Source organism: Candoia aspera, chromosome 13, assembly GCF_035149785.1.
Source record: "Candoia aspera isolate rCanAsp1 chromosome 13, rCanAsp1.hap2, whole genome shotgun sequence".
Taxonomy (NCBI): Eukaryota; Metazoa; Chordata; class Lepidosauria; order Squamata; family Boidae; genus Candoia; species Candoia aspera.
In genome coordinates this window covers 21,588,981-21,610,182 of record NC_086165.1, presented here as the reverse complement: position 1 = coordinate 21,610,182, position 21,202 = coordinate 21,588,981, and the positions used below count along the sequence as shown (strand labels likewise).

At 45.2% G+C, this 21,202-nt stretch overlaps 1 protein-coding gene across 1 annotated transcript in view; it reads right to left on the bottom strand.

Moving 5' to 3' along the window:
• NOX5 (NADPH oxidase 5) overlaps positions 1-21,202 on the bottom strand; it is a 68,875-nt gene that overhangs the window by 34,518 nt on the left and 13,155 nt on the right. The window contains exons 6-11 of the mRNA XM_063313997.1: positions 19,164-19,317; positions 16,769-16,944; positions 10,711-10,893; positions 10,416-10,548; positions 9,701-9,852; positions 7,722-7,847 (exon numbers count right to left, since the gene is read on the bottom strand). Coding sequence (XP_063170067.1) covers positions 7,722-7,847; positions 9,701-9,852; positions 10,416-10,548; positions 10,711-10,893; positions 16,769-16,944; positions 19,164-19,317 — 924 coding nt within the window. The remainder of the gene's footprint in view (positions 1-7,721; positions 7,848-9,700; positions 9,853-10,415; positions 10,549-10,710; positions 10,894-16,768; positions 16,945-19,163; positions 19,318-21,202) is intronic.

Below are 21,202 nucleotides of genomic sequence, written 5' to 3'. Positions count from 1 at the left end.
ATCTGAGCAGTGCATCGGAAGAGTGAAGCACGAGATGTCGGAGATGGGTGACCGGATGTCAGGTTTGCAAGGTGCACTCAAAGAGATGAGCTGACAAATGTGTCAGATAGCCATAGCAGTGACTGGTCAGAGAGCTTCAAGAGACCCGCAAGAAGAATATTCTCCCGGAAGGTGAAGCACCACCTCTTTTGGGTCCCAGCCTGTAAATTACTTTCCAGGGCTGGGACAGCGAGCTGGTGGTGGAGGCTGGGAAATACGAGACTTAAAAGTGAAATTTGGGGGAAACTCAAAGCATCTGGCTGTCATGTTCATCATTGCAATGTTTAATGAACATCGTAACGTTTCGCATGCCATGGTGCTGACGCGCGTTCTGGTTGGGAGGGAGCTGCTGGGAGACCTTGTACCAGGCTTTCTATCTGTCTTCATGGGGATGGAATGTGTTTGGGTTATCGTTTGTGTTCAAGGTCCTTTTTACCTGTTGATTAGCAGAACTCGTTAGGAGCACCTGGGATGGGGAATTTGAAACAGTTGTACGAGGGGGAGGGCTTACATTCGCACCGAGGGTTTTTAGTTTATATTTGGCGCGCTTTTGCTCATTCTCAGCTTTCTTTGTACTTGCATACTATTCTTAAATAAACCAGATTTTATTCAAACTCTCACTTGTGAGTCTGAGAATACTTTAAGATAGGCAACCATTACATAAAGCTGAGAATCTTTTGTGATACCCGTTAACTCCTTCCAAGTGTAATTCTTGTGAGGAAAATAGTTAACGATGACAGAACTAAGACCAACATCCGGAGTGCTGGAACCGCAAGCTGATCCAGCACCGAACAGCCCCCTTCCCCCTGATATTTCGTTATACCCAAGGGGCTCCAGCTCAAGCCCTGAGCTGGGGGGATCTAGCGATGAGGGAGAACCTAAGGCAGAGACAGCTGGTGCTTCCTGGAAGTACCGGTTCCCACTGACCCCAGAGGGGGAATCGACCAAAGTGGCACCAGAGAAACAACCTGACGCCTGATGGAGGGAGGAATCGGTGACCCCTGAGAGGATGAGAAGGTTGGAGGCGAGGATGGATTTGATGGAAGACCTGTTGAAAACCCTGTTGATCGCGATGGGTGACCAGGGAAACTGCGACGAGAGTCCTCACTTCCTGCAACCCTCTCCCCTCCCTCCTAGCGGACCGCCGGTGGTCCGAGGCAGGAGGCGACATCGCGATGGAGCTTCGCCCCGAAGAGGGTCCTCCGGGGTGTCCTGGGGCCCTGCCGCTCAGCCCGCAGCTGGTTCTCCTCCAACAGGGAAGGTGGTGAAGGACTTTGCTGTCAAATTCGATGGGGACCCCACCAAACTATCCTTTTTCCTAACCAACACAAAGAACTACATGAAACAATTTGGGTCGTATTTCACGTCAGAGGAGGCTAAGGTATCGGCCATTACCCCTAAGTTGAAGGGCAGAGCAGCAGACTGGTATGTCCAACTGGCAGAGGCTGACGCTCCTGAACTTGGGTCATTTGAAGACTTCATGTTCGCCTTGAAGCTGTTTTTTGAGGACCCCCTAGCCAAAGCCAGGTCTAAGGAAGCACTCAAGGAGCTCACCCAAGGACCCAGGTCGGTAGCCGACTATGCCCTAGAATTCAAAGCTTTGGCGGGCAAGGTTCCTGACTGGTCCCAATCAACGCTCATTGAGTGATTTAAAGAAGGACTTAACCAAGACATCCTCAGATGGGCGCTAGGCAGGGACGACCCAGAGTCGCTGTACGAGTGGATCTGTTTGGCCAGTAAGGCTGACCATGCCCAGCGCACCTACATGCAGACCCGGCAAACCGAGAAAACAACAACCCTGATGCGGGGACCCCAGAGCAGAGCAACAGCTGCCCCACCGAGCTACAGAGCAGGAGACGAGGAGAAGGATTGCCGCTATGCGTGAGGACAGTGCCTCCGCTGTGGAAAAGGAGGCCATTGAGCTGCCGAGTGCCCGAAATTCAAGTCTGGAGATCGAGCGACGAAAGTCCTGGCCAAGTCGCCACAGGCATCGCGCCGAACGACCATGGCCAAAGGTGCTACTGACATTGAAGAAGACATATATCTCTATGCAGAGGTTGAGGATGCTGCAAAAAACTGGTGGGAAACACCAGCCACCTGCCCTGAACTGCGCCCTGGGGCAGGTGGAGGAGGATGGGCATGAGGACGCTATGGTGAGTGCTGATTGCCCCACTCTAACAGTGAAAGTAAAGCTGGGCTCCCGCACTAGAACCACGGAAGTTTGGGCTCTGGTTGACTCTGGGTGTTCGAGGTGCCTCATCCACCCCGATCTAGTGGCTGCACTAGACCTGCCTAGTTTCCCTCTCCAGCAGCCTTTGATCTTCACCCAGCTAGACAGATCAATGGCGGGGGGGGGGGGGGGGTGTCCAGCAACTCATTTCACTGGAAATGTAGCAATGCAAATGGGCAGCCACAAAGAGGTTTTAAAATTCATCATTGTGCCTGTTGGTGATCCCATGGTAATTCTAGGGATCCCCTGGTTAACTTGGCGAAGCCCATATATAAATTGGGAGCACCGGACCCTTACATTTAGAGATGGGTTTTACCAAGCCCCTGCAGTGGGGAGTCCCTTAAGTGTGTGTGTGGGGGGGCAGGGCTGCAATCGCAGAGCTGCGCCCCAGCTTGCCACAGTTGGAAGAACTGCTGGACCGTTATCAAGACTTTGTGGACGTCTTTGGGGAAATGGAGGCAGACCAGCTGCCACCCCATTGCAAAACTGACTGCAATTGAGTTGCTTCCCAACACGCAACTGCCCAAACCAAAAATTTACCCAATGACTAAGAAAGAACTAGAGGCATTGCATGAGTTCATTGACAAAAACCTGGCATGGGGGTTCATTGAAACTGCCAATTCCCCAGTTGGAGCTCCTGTGCTCTTCCGGGAAAAGAAAGACGGCACACTCAGACTTTGTACGGACTATGGGGGGTTAAATTCAGTCTCCCTATGTAACAAATATCCTTTGCTTCTAATGAAAGACATGTTAGCCCACCTATCAAAAGGGAAAATTTTCTCTAAGCTCGACCTCCGCGAAGCCTACTTTCGTATACACATACGAGCTGGAGATGAGTGGAAAACCGCTTTTAATTGCCCCTTGGGCTCCTTCCAATACAAAGTCCTCCCGTTCGGCTTAGCCAGTGTGCCTGGAGTGTTCATGCAATTGATTAATGAAGTGTTGCATGATCACTTATTTAAAGGGGTCTTGGTCTCCTTGGACAATGTACTTATCTACTCTGAAAACGAGAAGGAGCATGAACACCTTCTTAAGCAGGTGTTGGAAAAACTTAGGGCAGCCAAGCTGTATGCCAAGCTGTCCAAATGTGAATTCCACAAAACCCAACTGGACTATTTGGGCTATCGGGTCTCTGACAAGGGAATTGAGATGGACCCTGAAAAGATTAGGGCTATCTTAAATTGGGAATGCCCTCGTACCCGACGGCAGCTGCAGAGTTTTCTGGGGTTCAGCAACTATTACCGCCAGTTCATCCAGGGTTTCACTGAAATTGCCTTGCCCCTCACCGACCTGCTTTACACAAAAGGGTTGGGGGAAACACGTAAGGTAAAACACCCTGGGGTGGTGTTAAATTGGACACTGGAATGCCAGGCTGCATTCGAGAAACTAAAGACTTTCTTTACCACAGAGCCTATTTTGAGGCACCCTGATCCTGAACGCCCCTTCGTAGTACAAGTAGATGCCTCTGACTTTTCTATTGGGGCTATATTGTTGCAAAAAGATTCTGACAACATCCTAAAACCCTGCACTTATCTATCCAGGAAATTTTCTGAGACTGAGCGCCAGTGGCATGTTTGGGAAAAGGAGGCTTTTGCTGTCAAAGCTGCTTCAGAAACTTGGCGCCACCTCCTTGAGGGTGCTGCCTACCCATTCGAAGTTTGGATGGACCACAGTAATTTAGAGGCTCTCCGCACCCCCCGCCACCTTAGCCCAAAACAAATTTGCTGGGCTCAATTTTTCAGTCGGTTTAACTTCCAATTGAAATTCATACCCGGCAAGAAAAACTTTCTCACGGACGCTTTGTCCCGCTTGCCTCAGGACATTGACCAAAGCCCTCAAGTGGTTGGTACTGTTCTCTCTTTACCACAATTGGGACTGGCTGCTGTCACCCGAAGCCAGACCCGCGCTCCGCCAGCTCAGGGCCCCGCCCCCTCAGAGAACCGAGGAGTGCTGCTCCCTTGTCAGTTGCAAACCGACTTTCTCCAAGCAGTGAAATCTGACACTTGGTTGCTGGCTAATCGAGACAAAGTTTCCTTCAAGGATGATCTTGCATGGATGGGCCACCGCCTTTATGTGCCTGAAACCTTGCGTGCTTCGGTGTTACACCGCTCCCATGACGATAAATTGGTGGGTCATTTTGGTTTCGTCAAAACCCTGCATTTGGTCTGCTGCCAATTTTGGTGGCCCTCGCTGCGGCGGGATGTTAAAGACTATGTTGCTTCTTGCCCTGTCTGTGCCATGTCAAAATGGAAAATGGGGAAACCACAAGGGCTTCTCCAGCCTGTTGCCAGCCCATCTTGTCCCTGGGCCGAGATCTCTATGGACTTTATCGTTGACCTGCCACCCAGTCAAAAGAAAACTGTCATTTGGGTTGTAAAAGATTTCTTCTCCAAACAAGCCCATTTTATTCCGTGTGCCTCCCTGCCATCTGCTCAGCAGCTGGCTCGTCTCTTTCTGTTCCACATCTACTGTCTCCACGGCTGCCCCTCCCGTTTGGTGACTGACCGCGGCACACAATTTACCTCCCAATTTTGGCGGTCCTTTTTGAAATTAATTGGCACCGAACAAGCGTTGTCAATGGCATCGCATCCGGAGACGGACGGATCTACTGAGATTCTTAACTCAACCCTGGAGCAATTTCTTCGCTCCTACACCAACTACCATCAGGACAATTGGGTCGAATTGCTGCCCTTTGCAGAAGTGGCTTACAACAACGCCATTCACCAGAGTACCGGGCAAACCCCTTTCCGGGTTGTTTTCGGACAGGACTTTGTTCCCATCCCTGAGTTGCCCCAGCCCCCTTCTACCTCCTGCTCGGCTCACGATTGGGCTGCGCAGCTGGCTGATTCCTGGCCGGTAATTCGGCAGCCTCTGAGTGATGCTCAAGCTACCTACAAACTCCACACTGACAAACACCGTTCTCTGCAGCACACCTTCAAAATTGGGGATCAGGTTTACCTTTCCACTAAGTTCATAAAATCCCCTCAACCTTCAAAGAAGCTTGCCCCCAAGTTCATCGGGCCATTCCCTATTGTTGCTCTTATCAATCCTGTTACTGTCAAGCTAGACTTGCCCCACAATTTGAAATGCTTACACGCTGTTTTCCATTGCAGCTTACTCAAGCCGGTCCACCACTCCACCCACTGGCACCCCCAACCTCCTCCTCCTATCATGATCGATGGCCAGCAGCACTTTGAAATCAAAGAGGTCGCCGACTCCCACAAGCTTTGCAACTCCCTACAGTACCTAGTTCGTTGGAAACACTTCCCCCACCCTGAGTGGGTGCCTGCTCACCATGTCAATGCTCCTGATTTAATTCGCCACTTTCACCTAGCTTACCCCTTGAAGCCTGCGGCTTGACTGTTCCTTTTTATGTTATATTTTACTGGGCTTTTCTTCTGTGTTTTTGGGGGGGTGGTATGTCATGTTTGTCGTTGCAATGTTTAATGAACATCGTAACGTTTCGCATGCCATGGTGCTGACGCGCGTTCTGGTTGGGAGGGAGCTGCTGGAAGACCTTGTACCAGGCTTTCTATCTGTTTTCATGGGGATGGAATGTGTTTGGGTTATCGTTTGTGTTCAAGGTCCTTTTTACCTGTTGATTAGCAGAACTCGTTAGGAGCACCTGGGATGGGGAATTTGAAACAGTTGTACGAGGGGGAGGGCTTACATTTGCACCGAGGGTTTTTAGTTTGTATTTGGCATGCTTTTGCTCATTCTCAGCTTCCTTTGTACTTGCATACTATTCTTAAATAAACCAGATTTTATTCAAGCTCTCGCTTGTGAGTCAGAATACTTTAAGATAGGCAACCATTACACTGGCTTGGTTCATGAATCAGGTGCATGGATTCATGAATGAATGGGGAAGAGACTTTCTGGATGATGAAGCTAAGATCTGGTACATGACAGCCCACCTAGAAGAGCAAGCAGCTGACTGGGCTGTGGACCTGTTCAAAGCTGAGGCCCCAGAGCTGGAAGACTTCGATGAGTTTATATCTGTGCTACATACTTGATTTGAAGACCCCCTCATTGCAATGCAGGCCAGAACCAGTCTACAAATCCTTAGACAAGGGAACCGGTCAGTATCAGAGTATGCATCTGAATTTAAGAAGTTGGTAAGTGAAATTGCTGAAAATTGAGTATATTAGAGCTGGCTTGAAATCAGAGATCTTGAGTGGGTTCTGGCATGTGAGAAACCAACTACCCTGCGAGATTGGATCTGCCTGGCTGGAGAAGTAGAGGAAACCCGAGCGCAAGTGAAACTGCAGCAACGTGGGTGTAGCACTACCCAACTTCCACAATGAAGAGAAGCGCTACCCAACTGCCACAATGGCTGTGTTAATATATTAAGCCAAAATAAAATAAAACATATTATCACTTAGTGCAGAGGTTCCCAACCTTTTTTTATACAGACCACTACACTAGCATCAAACCTTTTGCAGACCATCACCATAATCAAACCAAATTAAATATTTTGCAGTATCAATGCTGCAGCTAGTCCTTGCTTAATGATTGCAATTGGAACCAGAATTTTGGTCGCTAAGTGATGCAGTCATTAACAGAAGCATCACATGACTGGACCCGATTTCACAACCATTTTTACTGTGGTAGTTAAGTGAATCACCGCAGTTGTTAAATGAATCATGTGGCCATTAAGTGAATTAATGGTTCCCTATTAATTTGGCTTGTTGGAAGCTCGCTGGGAAGGTCACAAATCGCGATCACAATTGATGCTGCAATTGGTCGTAAATGCGAGCCAGTTGCCAAGTGCCCAAATTGCAGTCATATGACTGCAGGCGTGGTGCGACAGTCATAACTTCAAGGATGGGTTGTAAGTAACATTTTTTAGCCCTATCATAACTGAACCATCGTTAAATAAATGGTCATTAAGTGAGGACCACCTTATAGAAAAGCACCAATACTGCAATTCAGTGAATGCTGTATTATACAAGATATTTGCAAAGGTAATTACTTAGGGAATGCAACATCAAATATCATATGGAAGTACAGAGTAGGAGGATGAAGAGGATGAGGATAATGTTTCATACCACTACATTATCTCACCACCACATTTACGAAGGACCATCAGCGGGTTATAGGCTGTGAACTAATGGCTTAATGTGAAATGTGAACAGTCAGTGACAAAAGATGTTTAATGCTGCAAGTTGGGAGCTGTGTTTGAGGTCTAGATCTCTGTTTTGGGGCCCGGATAAGGTTTTCTTGCTTGCCAGAGAAATCTGATTGCTTCTGATCTGCTCTGCTTGAACATTTATCAAGAAAGGAAAGGATTACAAATCTGCAAGTTCTCTCCAAAGAAATCTAAATTCTTAATTTTTCTCAGCTCAGGGAAATAGAAAGCAAGCAATCATATGACAAAAGACTTTCTTTGGGACACTTGTATCTTTAGGTGAGAAGATGCACAAGAACTCTCCTCCTTGGCTTATGTGCTCACCTCTTCAGGTTCACCTGTTACAGTGATGCTGGGATCATGGACGGGTGTGTACGATACTACCTGGATCATATCATCCTTACTGGTAGCCACAGGCTGGTCCAAATCAGGGGAGCAAAAGACACATTTCTGAAAGAAGAATTCACAGAGATTCTGATGAGCTGTAGCACCCCATTAGAGGCTACTGGTGCCTTGGTATAACCATTTCTATAGAAGGGTATCTGTAGCAAGCTGAGATTTCATCACAATAATAAAATCTGATCATAACACAATGTAAATTTCAACCCTTTTAACCACATATTTTCCCATTGAGCCATCTGTATATTATAATCAAAGTTCTTAGCCCACTTTATCATACATTCTTTAACTTGTTCTTCCTCTGCTTCAAATTTCAACAAAAGGTTGTACATTTTAGCAATTACATGTTCATCATCAGTACACAATTGTATTTCAAATTCTGACTACCTTTGCTCCATATCATAAGTTTTTTTATCCATTTTAAATCTTTCAAGTAACCGTAAATGGAAAACCATTCCATATTCTCAATATGGCACATCTAATAAAATGATTTTTAAAGTCCACATTAATCTTAACTTTATCATACCATAAATGTCCATGTCATCCAAACCTCTGGCATATGTGGTTAAAAGGGTTGAAATTTACATTGTGTTACGATCACAAAGATAATTTTTATAAATGATGTATTGTTGGTACATGATGCCGGAGAAATTATCAAATGTATGGACTTCAAATGTGTGTTAGAAATGTGAACAGCATGAAGGAACATTTTTATCATGCTCGCTGGATATGTAAAAAAGCTAAAAAATTCAAATACATACTTTGATACAGAGGATTTTAAATATTAATATTCAATTGAAGCCAGAACTTTTCCTTTTAGGATTAATGACAAAGAGTTAGAAAAAAGCCATGGAAGATTGTTTCAACATACGATCACTGCAGCAAGATTACTATATGCACAAAGATGGAAAGATTCGGCATTACCCACTACGAAGGAATGGTTGGTGAAGTTGACAGATTTTGCTGAAATGGATAAACCGACTTTGTTGATAAGAGAAAAGACACAATCTACATTTATTGGTGACTGGAAGCCTCTTATGAACTTTTTGTGTAAAAATTAAAAAATGAACTTTGATTTATGGTTTTGATGACTAGACAGGATAGATTATAGAAAGAAGAGTAATATGATGTACTGTTAGAGAGAGAGGTTAAAATATATTGTACTTATAACTGCTGTGAAGAATATTGGACGCCACTTCCTTATATCTTTCTTTCTTTCTTTTCTATTTTTCCTCAACATTTTTCTTGTCTTTTCTTGCACTTTTTGCTTTTGCTTTGAGTTCTTTTTCCTTTTTCTTCCTTACTTTATCTTAGTTTGTGTTAGTTTCTGTCTCCTTTTTAAATAAAAATTATACCAAAAAAATAACAAAACGTGTTATGACATCATGACACAGGCCCCCGCTGCCAGATGCCCAGATCGCTGTGCCTCCAAAGGCACTGATGAGGTTGTCCAGATGTGATCTCTTGTGGTTCATGAGATGGCACAAAAAGCAGTTAGTGTGCTTTGCTCTATCCCAGGCCAATCTCACGACCAGTGAATCTCATGATGCTGCTCTGTGGGCAGGATTTTGTTTTTTACTTGATTTCCACACCTGCGTGTGAGGAACATCTGTGTGAGGCTTAACATAGCTAGATTTTTTGATATTGCACTGAAAATAGGCAAAAATTCACATCATCTCCATTTGATATGTTGTTGACATATTTTAGTAATGTAGTCTTGGAGATCCCATGTGGCTGCAAAACCAGGCCTGGGATCACATGCAACCTGTGAAGTGCAATTCCCATAATTCCCAGCTAACACCAAGCTGGAGGAAGATGATCTGCCAAGTTGACCTTAAGATCACCCAGTAACAAGAACTAGAAAAACTCCAGAGTCGAAAGGAAAGGTATTTTAAACTACAGACCTGCACACATTTTGAGAGTCTGTTCTTGTTCCTTGATTTTCTGGCCACTGAAAATTCAGGACTGTCATCCAAAGGCTCATGATAGTTCCAGAAGTATTCATGTAATCGGTAGGTCCACTGCCCCAGCGATCGTACATGCAGCCAGATAGTCTCTTTGAAGAGAAGGAGAATATTATCCTTGAATGAAGGCTTCCTGATTGATCTGAATTAGTAGACTGAAGCACAGCTATCTCAAAGAAAGAAGCAGGTTAGTATAAATTAGCAAGATGGACTGAAACCCATTTTCTGGATGTGACAAGATTTGGGCAGGGTATAGAGCAGTGAATAAATCAGGGAAAGAATTAATTCAGACTCTTGAACTCTCAGCTTTCCATTTTTCTAAGATCCCTGGAAGACATGATCCAGAAATCGGATGTCCAATGTGATAGTGCTGCCTTGAGGCTTGCGTTTGGGGGTTCAACAGATCCAATCTTGAATCCCAAGCTCAGGCAGCAGCAACAGACCCTTCATGGTTAAAGCTTATCAGAATCTGTACCCTGAGCCAGGAAGTGCTGGGCAGGTCAATGGGTATGGGAATTCAAGAAATCCTGTTCCTCACCACCCAGGGATGTCTGGGAAGGGAGGTCAGAAAAGTCCAGATGATAAGGGAGCTCCACTTTTGACCTGGAGGACCCTCCTCCCTTGCAGATGCCCCTCCAGACACTCAGTCCCCTACCTGGCTGCTCTGGGGCACTGCTGATGGTGAAGGGATGCCACTCATACCGGGCAATGACCGGGATGTTCAGGTACACATAGTCACCAGGTTTGTAGTGGAAAAAGGGAGGTCTCTTAATCACCAAATGAGTCACCTGAATTTCAAAAGAAATAACATGCCTTCATAGGGATACAGTCACACTGTGGTAAGGATTCAGTGGATGATGAACCAGAAGCCACAGTTCCTTTCTATGCTTACTAGCAAGTTACACATGTTCATACACATTTCCTTTTACCTTACCATTTGTGGAACACACCTTGGAGGGCAAAAGGTTGATTTCCACAATGCACAGCCCACCGACACGTGACAAAGCAGCTGCAAAGGCCTTCTCTCCAAGGAACAGAAATCCAGGGATCACAAACCACTTCCAAAAATTAGGGCCGTGAACCATCAGCAAAGCCCAGACGGGGATATAAGAAAGGTGAGTCCAGTAGAAGACCTGCTGGTGACAAAGGAAGGGACACATTTTGAATGGCAAGGTGAAATTATACCAATGGTTTAAAGGAACTAAACAGAAATAAAATTCCACATTTGCTCATATTTCAGAGAGGGGCATCCAGGGTGTAAAAAAAACCCACACGGTGGCTAAGACCAAGCAAACAAAGTCCTGCCTCTTTTTTCTGTGGGTTACACAGGCAGCTCAGATGAAAAAGGGCTGGGGCTTTGAGCAACTGGTTGAGGCCACCATCTTAATTTTTTTTTTTACCCCTCCTGCAGCCGCCGCTCATTTCAGAATCAGAAACAGGGATGTGATTATGTTGATGGGCTTCACGTAGTGGAATGCTCAGTGCTTCTCCCTGCCCCCTTCTGTCATCTCCTCACAGAGCTGTGCGAACAGACATGAGTTAAGGGCATGTACTTTAATGTGGTTAATCATTTTAATCACATCCTGCAAAACATTAAATTCAGGTGACATTTTTCGGCTAGCCAGCATTTCTCTATGGATGACACAGTGCGTAGAATCACATTCAGAAGCGACCTCCTTGATCCAAGTAGTGAAACCAGAAAGCGTGGCAGCCGCTCCGTCCGTGCATATACAGACACGAAATGACCAATTCAGTTTTCCTGATATGTAATCATTCAAAGACTTGAATAGTTCTGCAGCTGTGGTGTTGGTTGGCAACAAAAGTGCGCATAACATACCCTCATGCACATCTTCTTGAAAAACGTATTGCACAAAAACAAGCACTGTTGCCTTGTTGTCAACATCGGTAGACTCGTCCCCCTGGATTGTGTACCACGGTAACTCATTAATCCTCTCTAACAATTGTGCGTCACTATCCTCTGCTATTTCATCAATTCGTCTAGCCGGAAGAGGAACGTGTGCCACCTTTTGAACTGCAGCCTCTCCTCGAAGTTCATGACAAATATCCTTAGCAGCAGGCAGGATCAACTCTTCACCCACAGTAAAGGGCTTCTTAGCTTTAGCAATGTGGTTAGCCACTAAGAATGATGCTCTCAGTGCAGATGCATTTGATGAAGTGGTGGTGGCCTTCAGTAGTTGCTTCTGTTCTTCGTGTTCATGTTTTTTTCTTTTGGAAAAACTCCAAAGGCTTGTCTTTTAATGCAGGGTGCTCGGTCTCCATGTGCGAAGCAGTTTTGAAGGTTTCATGGCTTCGTTGGATAGCCGATTGCCACATTTTATACAAAGCGGGCTTGGAGAATGTGAATCACCCATAATTTAAGTAGGCTGTTGGTATTTTCTTTTAAATGCAGCTTTCTTTTTGTTGGCAGTCTTAGAGTCTTCTGCTGTCTCATCATTGGGTCTTTCCCCCTTTTCAAAGAAGCTTTCCAGCGATGTTTGTTTCTTACTCATTTTGGCTAGGGGTAGCTTGTGGGCTTACCAAGACTGTGACTGAGACAAGTGCGCAGTGCAGGAAAGAGGTGCAGATGGAAGTAGTAAATAAAACGATGGGTGGGCCACGCATGGACTAAAATAAGTGTCGGATTCTGACTTCTCATAAGGAGCGTGCAACCTAGATCCCTTGCATGCGCAGTTTACAGTAGGGGTCGCGCTCCTATGAGAATGTCCTGTTCTGAACTGTGACTTGACACGGAAGATGAAGTATTAACCTTTATTAATACAGTAAGCGTGATACAAGTTCAGTGGTTAGTTGCTGGTTGGCACACGGCAGGCTTGGCATGAAACTCAGGATGGTGGTAAGCAGGGTAATGGCTTGGCTTCGCAAGGTCGCGTTGGCGGTGGCAAGGCTTGGTAGATTTCACACTGGATCCAAGCAAGGCTTGGCAAGATTTACTCAGGCAACCACAAGACTTGGCAGGATTCGCACTGGGTACAACAAGGCTTGACACAGAGTACTTGCGTGCTTGCCAGCAGGGTTGAAGAGCAGAGTCCCTTCCAGAAAGCCAGCAAAGTCAAAGCAGACCCAGCCACAGAATTCCTTGGATTCATAAGGCACACGTCAGGCCCTAGGACCGGCACGGAAACCAGCAGGTTCAGGCACGGAGCTCCAGCCTGGTAACTCTTGGAGGCTTTGGCAGCAGCACAGCAGCAATGGAGGCAGCGGGGGAGACTGGAGGAGGCGTAGGAAGGTAGGACGTGGTGGAGGATGGGTCAGCAGGGCAGGGCTGGAAGCGGCTGAGGGCAGCGCAGGCACAGGAAGGCGGGCTTGCCTGGTGGTCTGGCTGTGCAAGGCTTGGAAGGTCTTCCCAGTTCTGGATCCTAAGAGGCGAGGTCTGGAAGCTGAGCCTGAAGAACGGCTGTCCCCAACAACACGTTCCTCTTTTTCCCGAACTTTTTTTTTTTTTTCTTTGAGCCGTTTGGAGATAGCAGCCAATGGGCTTGCTTTCTTTTTGGCGCTCTTCCTAACTGTCAAGCTGGGCTCTGTTGTGACTTTTCTGCTGCTGCTGCAGAGCTCAGTACTTTTCCCACCGTTGCTGCAAAACTCAGACTGCATCCCAACAGAGAACCTACTGCTGCCACCGATCTGACAGGAGGCAGAGCTCAGGCGGCAATGCGAGCGATGGGGAGCGGCTGTAAACACTCAGGCTGTACATTCGCCCACTCACCCACCGCTCACCTCCTGATGTGCAGCCCGGTTCCTAACAGGCCACGGCCCGGTGCCAGTCTGCGGCCCGGGGGTTGGGGACCCCTGATCTAGAATGTATGTTGAAAATGTGAACAACGTGAAGGGACATTTTATCATGCTTGCTTGGACATCTAAAAAAAACTAAAAAAAAACTGGAATCAAATAGATACCTCGATACAGAAGATTTTAAAGATTAATATTCAATTGAAGCCATAACCTTTCCTTTTAGGATGAATGGATAAGCAATTAGGAAAAAGTCATGGAAGGTTATTTCAATATATGATTACTGTGTCAAGATTATTATACGCACAGAGATGGAAAGATTTGACACTACCTACTATGGAGGAATGATTGGTGAAATTGACAGATCTCGCTGAGATGGATAAATTAACTTGATTAGAGAAAAGACACTATCTACATTTATTGGTGACTGGAAGCCTCTTACGGACGTTTCGTGTAAAAATGAAAAAAAAAAGAACTTGCGATTCATGGCTTTGGTGTTTAGACAGGATAGATTACAGAAAGAAGAGTATTATGATGTAATTTTAGAGAGGTTAAAATATAATTATAACTGCTGTGAAGAATATTCTAAGCCACTTCTTTGTATCTTTTTTCTTTCTTTTCTATTTTTTTAAACTGTTTTTTCTTTTCTGGCACTTTTTCCTTTCCCTTTGCTGTCTTTCTTTTTCTTTTTTCTTCCTTACTTTATATTAGTTTGTATTAGTTTTTAATATTCTTTTCTAAAAGTTTCAATAAAAATCATATAAAAAAGAAGGGGAAAATAAATAAATAAATAAATACAAAATATAAATAGAGTCTGGGAGGAAGAACAAGGAGCTTTGTAAAGGAAACGTATTGATTTGAAATTACTGTTGGTCACACAGTCAGCCAGATGTTTAGACTGGATATGGTATTTTTGTTGTTGTTTTAATATTTTTATCCCACCTTTTTAATATATATTTTGGTCAACTCAAGGCAGTGAACATACCAAATACTCCTGCCTATTTTCCCCACAACAACAACCCTGTGAGGTGGGTTGGGCTGATCGAGAGTGACTGGCCCAAAGTCACCCAGCCGGCTTTTGTGCCTAAGGTGGGACTAGAACTCCCCATCTCCTGGTTTCTAGGCCTGCACCTTCACCACGACACCACACTGGCTCTCTCTGTTTGAGCATCATGTTTTTTCCAGGGCTGGATTTTGTTACTAAGATCTCCCTTTGACAAAACATCTTATACCTTTTTCTGGGTAGGAAGACATACTGGTAGACCAAGCAGAGTGCAAACACTCAACATGTTGATTTTCCAGCCTCTGGAGGTTAAGTGGAATTTAAATCAGACACCACTGGAAATAAAGGGGATGCTTAAGGCTGCACTGAAGCATGCTGGCTTAACCTCTGTTTTGCTATTTTAATTCAAAGAATTGTTTTTCAGATAGGAGGTCTGAAGGAAGACCTTATGGGCACTTTCATCTTCTGTTCAAAGCTCCCTGACATGGAATGCCTTATATTTTCTCAGCTTGTGTTTTGATTGTGTTATGTACCATGTGAGAGAGCCAGTGTGGTGTTGTGGCGAAGGCACCAGGCTAGAAACCAGGAGACTGTGAGTTCTAGTCCTGCCTGAGGCCTGAAGCCAGCTGGGCGACCTTGGGCCAGTCGCTCTCTCTCAGCCCTGGGAAGGAGGCAATGGCAAACCACTTCTGAAAAACCTTGCCAAGGAAACTGCAGGGACTTGTCCAGGCAGTTGCCAGGAGGGAACACTGGCTCAAAGACACCAAAAACAACAACAGCAACAACAAAAACCATGTATTCTGGTCTAAGACTGTAATAAAGTTAGCTTGGCTTGATATTTTCTCAACAACAGAAACCTACTTCTCTATTGTAACAATTGCCATTCTCCTTCTTCTGGGGCTAAGCCTTGCTACTCTGGCACTTATAAGGGCTGTGTTCACCTGAGATTGGTGCCATGCCCTTGTCTCCATGGGATCAGGGGATGTCTGGAGACCTTCCTAAGGTGAGCTGAGTAACCTTCAGCTCAGGGGTTCCTTGAGGATTGTGAGAAGAATTCAAGACCCCCCTCCCCTTCTCTGCCATATTGTCTTCCCCACACACTGTTCCACCATACTGTCTTCCCCAGGCATACAGTCTTCCCCAAACACTGTTTTCCTCCATATTGTCTCCCCTTCCGCAAGCAAGGTAAAAGGTTAAAAGTTACAAAATAGAATGGGTTCAGTGCTAAAGGGGAAGCAAGAGATTAAAATGTGACAGGAAACCCCAACTCTTTAGACAAAAGATTCCCTGCAGACTTCATCAGAGACCTTGTAAGACAAAAGGTTGCCCCTTCTTAGCACAGCCCATTCAGGTGAACATTCTTCCCCAGCCAAACAGATCTCCATGCTCCAAGCACAAAAGATCCCTTCCAAGGTGGACAGTCCAGGCCAGCAGACAAGGCCACGGCCCCACAGGGGACCTGGACTATCTGAGGACAGGAGACACAAACCGCAGGGGGGCCTGGCCGCAGAGCGCCCCCTCTCCGAACCCAGGCCAACTGCACTTTCCTAGAATTCCCAGAGAGCGCCCCCTGCCAAGAAACTGGCCAAGTGCACCTTCTCGGAAGTTCCTAGAGGGCGGGAACACTTTTGCATAACGATAGCCAAGCCCTCCTATATAAAGAGCTTGTGGGGAGAACACAAGCGTGGCCACCTCCAACCAACAGACTTTGTACCATGCTCTTGGAAAATAAAGTTCACCTCTGTCCAAGCAACTGCCTAAGCTCTGTGTTCCCAGCTCGGAATAGACCTGGTAAGATTGATTGATTGACTGATTGATTGATTGTATTCAATTTATATTACCATCCATCTCCCCCTTCCAACAGAACAAATGCTGGAAAGAGTTTTAGCTTTTCCTCTGGAGCTGTGGAGTGGGCAGCTCCCCAACACAGGGAACATCACTTTGCCCCACGACCTGGGATTTCCCACCCCTCTGCCAGGAGTTCAGGTGCTTTGCCATTCCTGCATAATCCATGAGGGCAGGATGCCATTTTGCAGCCCTCCCACTAGCCAGCTGGGGGAACACTGGGGAACCTGGTGGAGGACTGAGAACAGCCATGGAAAGACCAACTTGATTTCATGACACTGCTGCTGAGGGGCAAAGCCAGAGGCTGTGTGGAAATGTCCTGTGACTGGGCACACAAGAACTCAGTTGCTTAGTCTTGCCAACTGAAAAAGACAAAAATGGCACAGGAAGCAAGGGAAGGCTGAGCCCGTCACCTCAAAGTGACCGCTCCTGCGGACCAGGGTAGTGGAGCACACAAGCATCAGGCCGATGAGAAGCTGCAGGAGGAGCCCTGTGAGGGAGGCAGTTCCGTAAATCCATCCAATGCCAGGCCGGGTGGTGAGCAGGTATTCCCAGAGATGATACCCTCCTTTGGCCTGAGACATTCTCACTATAGGCAAGAGAAAGACTGGGTAAGTGACTCCCTAAAACAGTATTTTGCATTATGGTTGGCCCAAGGAATATCAGTAGGCTGGTTAGGTTCTATTCAGATCAGATGTGGAGGTGACAAAGGGACCAAATTTAATCACATTTTTTCCAATAATATTTTGTCTGTATTCACACAACACATTTAACCTGGTTACTAAATTAACTCATTTTCTGACTTGTACAATACTCTGAACAATAAATTAGCCAAGGGATTTGCCTCTAAACTTATCAAATGCAAATTTCCCCAAGCCTAGCATGTTGTAAGCATGTAGCCTCCAGGTGTTTTACTGGTTTGGCTCAAGCACATCACGGGAACACCACTGTTAACATTCATGCTAAAACATTCTTTATTAAATGATATCATAGCTACCTCAATAACTTTAAAATCTTTTAATGTGTTAGAAAATTGTGAGTGTAATACCCATCATGATAAAATGGTCAAACCAGAACTGACAATCTCTCTCTTTTTTAAAACATGCAGTATTATAATTTGCATTTAAACAGTTTTTCATTAAGAGCTATTAAGCCAATATTTCAATTTTTGAAAAGTGGTATTTTAGATCTTTAACTAAAGCTCAGTACCAAAACAGCATAAAACCCACTGATAAAAATTATGTGCCTGGCAAAGTGCATAATAAAGGCCAAAATCATGCAGAAAGAGGTGATTGTTGACCTGCTCAGCTGCCCAGGAGGAAACCTCACATGTCAGGATGATATCCCCTTTAAAAATATATATCACTGCCAACACTACCATATCTCTACCAATATTTTGTTATTTTATGCCCCATTTTCTATAGTCTGAGAAAAGCTTGAAACACCAGAGAAAAAGCACAGTAGGTGGAGAGCCATGTTAGGCTACTGTAGCCCCAAATCAGCAGTGTGGTAGTATCTTTTCCAACTAAATTTTATTAAACGGCAGACACTTTCATGATCAATGGCATAAGCCACAGTATATAAGCTTTTGTATCACTCACAAAAGCTTTTGTAATAATATTTACTAGTCTGAAAACATGCTGCTAGGCTCCTCCTGATTTTTAGAAAAAACACAAGAGATCCACAATGTCTCATCACCAGCAACATCTGCAGAGGGGGTAAAAAAAGTCAAGGTGGTCACACCTGAAGGCTGCTAGGCACATTGAAGGCTCACCCCTTTTTCACCATCCACACCTAGAAACTCCTGCTGAGCGCTTGATAAATAGACCATAATCAGTGAGTAAGCAAAGTTTGCCTGTTCAACAACAAACGGTGTGGGCACCATGTACTATTACTATTATTTTATTGTGGTAGTAGTAGCACTGGTTCTTGTTACTCACCCAGTAAACCAAAGTTCTCTGGGTGAATTACAAGATTAAAAGTTTCTAAATGCATTTTGAAACTTTAAAAAAATGGCATTCAATTATTGGCAGAGGAGACAAAATCTAGCTTATTTTTAAGATAATTCAACCTGTAAACACTTAGCTTTGATTTTAAAGTAAGTGACCATTATTGGGTGAAGCTCTTTGATGTTTCTGTAGCCAGAAAGCTTTCCAGCTATAGTACCGGGTATATTACTAAGAACCTATCTGAAGAGAGATTAATTAAGCATACAAACAATTACAATTTGAAAAGAGAGCTCAGCCATTGTTATCTAGGTTCTACTGATCGAGTGCAAAGGTCTGCCTTTGAAAAGTGTTCACAAACTACAATTAGTAGTCTAAAAAGCACATACTAGGTTGTTCAGGTATGCTGGCTCCCAGTCTATTTTTGGCCCCAAATTCAGAATGCTGAATTTATTATAATTTATGCTATAATTTAATTTATACTATTATAACCCTTCATGCTCCAGGTGCTTAAAAGGTTTGCTGGTTACTGGATGAACATATTATTAAGAGGAGAGATGACATCTTAAGTGAGGCAGGAACTTCTTTGTGATGGCACCATGCTATCAATCTCTAGTCTGGGAGAGCCCCTTGTTTTCCTGAAATTTCAGTTACAATTTGAGCTTGCTAAAAGTTTATGTTGTTTTTAGAAATCTCTGGCTTTCAATTTTGGGATATATGTTTTTTGATTTACATTTTAAATTAAATTAACATTTAAATTAAATGTGTAATCCGTTTTATAAGCTGCTCTGGGATAGCAATTAAAGCAATTAAATAACAGAAAAAATATCAACACAATACAGAAAATCTGAGCAGCACTTACCAAAATTGATGATGTGAGCTCCCATGTGAACTGCAGTTAGAGCACCCACCATGTAGCCCATCAGCTGATGCAGGATGACATTCTGGTCAAGAGGTAAAACTCTGGCTACCCAGGTGGCCCGCAGCCAGGTCAGAGATCGGCGTAACATCAGCACCTGGGGATGGGGGGTGGAGAGGGAGAAAAGAACTGAATTGATAATTTTATGGGGAGAACCACAAATTCATCAACTCAGATATTGTAGCGGAAATAACCATGAAGGAGGAATGCATTATGGCTATGAAAACATTGGCTTAGAGAAAGAGAGGGGGAGGTGAGAAAGAAACTCTAGATGGTCCCACCTTGATTCTCCTTGATCTAAGAATGGGAAGAGGGAAACTCTGCCAGGCTTTCTGTCATGTTCACTGATTCAATGTAGTTTATACATCGTAATGTTTCACATGCCATGGCGCTGACGCGCGTTTCTGTTTGGGAGGGAGCTGCTGTGAAACCTTGTACCAAGCTCTGTATCTGAATTCATTACAATGGAATGTGTTTGGGTTATGTTATCTGTTCAAGGCCTTTTCCCGCAGACCATCAGAAGCTGTTAGGAGCACCTGGGATTGTGAACTTGAGAAGATTCTATGGGGGGAGGGATTTCATTTGCACCAAGGGTTTTTAGTTTGAATTTGGCGCGCTTTCATCATTTTTAGCTTTCTCTGTGATCCTGCATACTATTCTTTAATAAATCCGTTGTCTTTGAATTCCTGTTCATGAGTCTGATAGTGTTTTAGAATAGGCAACCATTACAGAAAGTTGAGAATCCCCAAAGTTGTATTGTTAACTCCTACCAAGATCAGTTTCTTGCGAGGGAAAATAGTTAACGATGGCTGAGTCCAAGCTCACGACCAGGGGACTTGAGGAGACGGCTAGCTTGATGCCCAAGTCGACGGTCAAGAGCGGAGAACTGAACCTCACCCCAGAACCTTCAGACTCCCGGGATGGATCGAGTTCCAATTCTGATGTGGAGGAATCTAACGACGGGGAAGAGCCAGAGCAACCGGCCCCCAGCGAATTGCTCACAGAGTTGATCACCTTGGATGAAGTAGAGGAACCCCAGCCAGGGATGTCGGGGGCATCCTGGAAGCATCGGTTCCCGCTAACCCCAGACAAAGAATCTACTACGGTGTCAACAGAGAGAAAGCCGAACACGCGAGGGAGGGAGGACTCTCAAACCCCTGAAAGGCTAAGAGTGATGGAGGCCAAAATAGAATCGATAGAGTACATGCTAAGAAACCTGTCTGTCATTGGAGGGGCAGGGGAGGCGCGGAGGAGATCCCAGCTTCCCGCAACCATCCCCCATCCTCCCATCTGGACCACCAGCGGAGCGGGGCTGGAGACGGCTCGGGGATGAATCCCCACCCCGCAGGGCTCGATCACCAGTGTCCCTACCCTGAAGAGGGAAAGCTACTATAACCTGGGGCCCAACCACTCAAGCAGCTGCCGATTCTGCTCCAACCGGAGTGGGGGTGAGAGACTTTTCTGTCAAGTTTGATGGGGATCCAACAAAGTTATCTTTTTTTTTTAACTAATGCTAAAAGTTACATGAGGCAGTTTGGAGCATACTTCCCTTCCGAAGAGGCTAAGATAACTGCCATTGCCACCAAGTTGAAGGGTCGAGCGGCTGACTGGTATGTTCAATTAACTGATGCTGACTCCCCTGCACTTGATTATTTCGATGATTTCATGTGGGCGTTAAAGCTACATTTTAGGATCCTCTGGCCAAGGCAAGAACTAAGAAGGCGCTGAAGGATCTTACCCAGGGCCAAATGTCCGTAGCTGATTATGCCCTAGAGTTTAAGGCTGTAGCTGGGAAAATCCCTGACTGGTCTCAGTCAACCCTAATAGAACGGTTTAAAGAGGGACTCAACCGGGACATCCTACATTGGGTGTTGTGTAGAGACAACCCCGAGTCATTGTACCACTGGATCTGTCTGGCAGGCAAGGCTGAGCATGCTCAGCATACCTTCATGCAAACTAGAAAATCTGAAAAACCACCCACC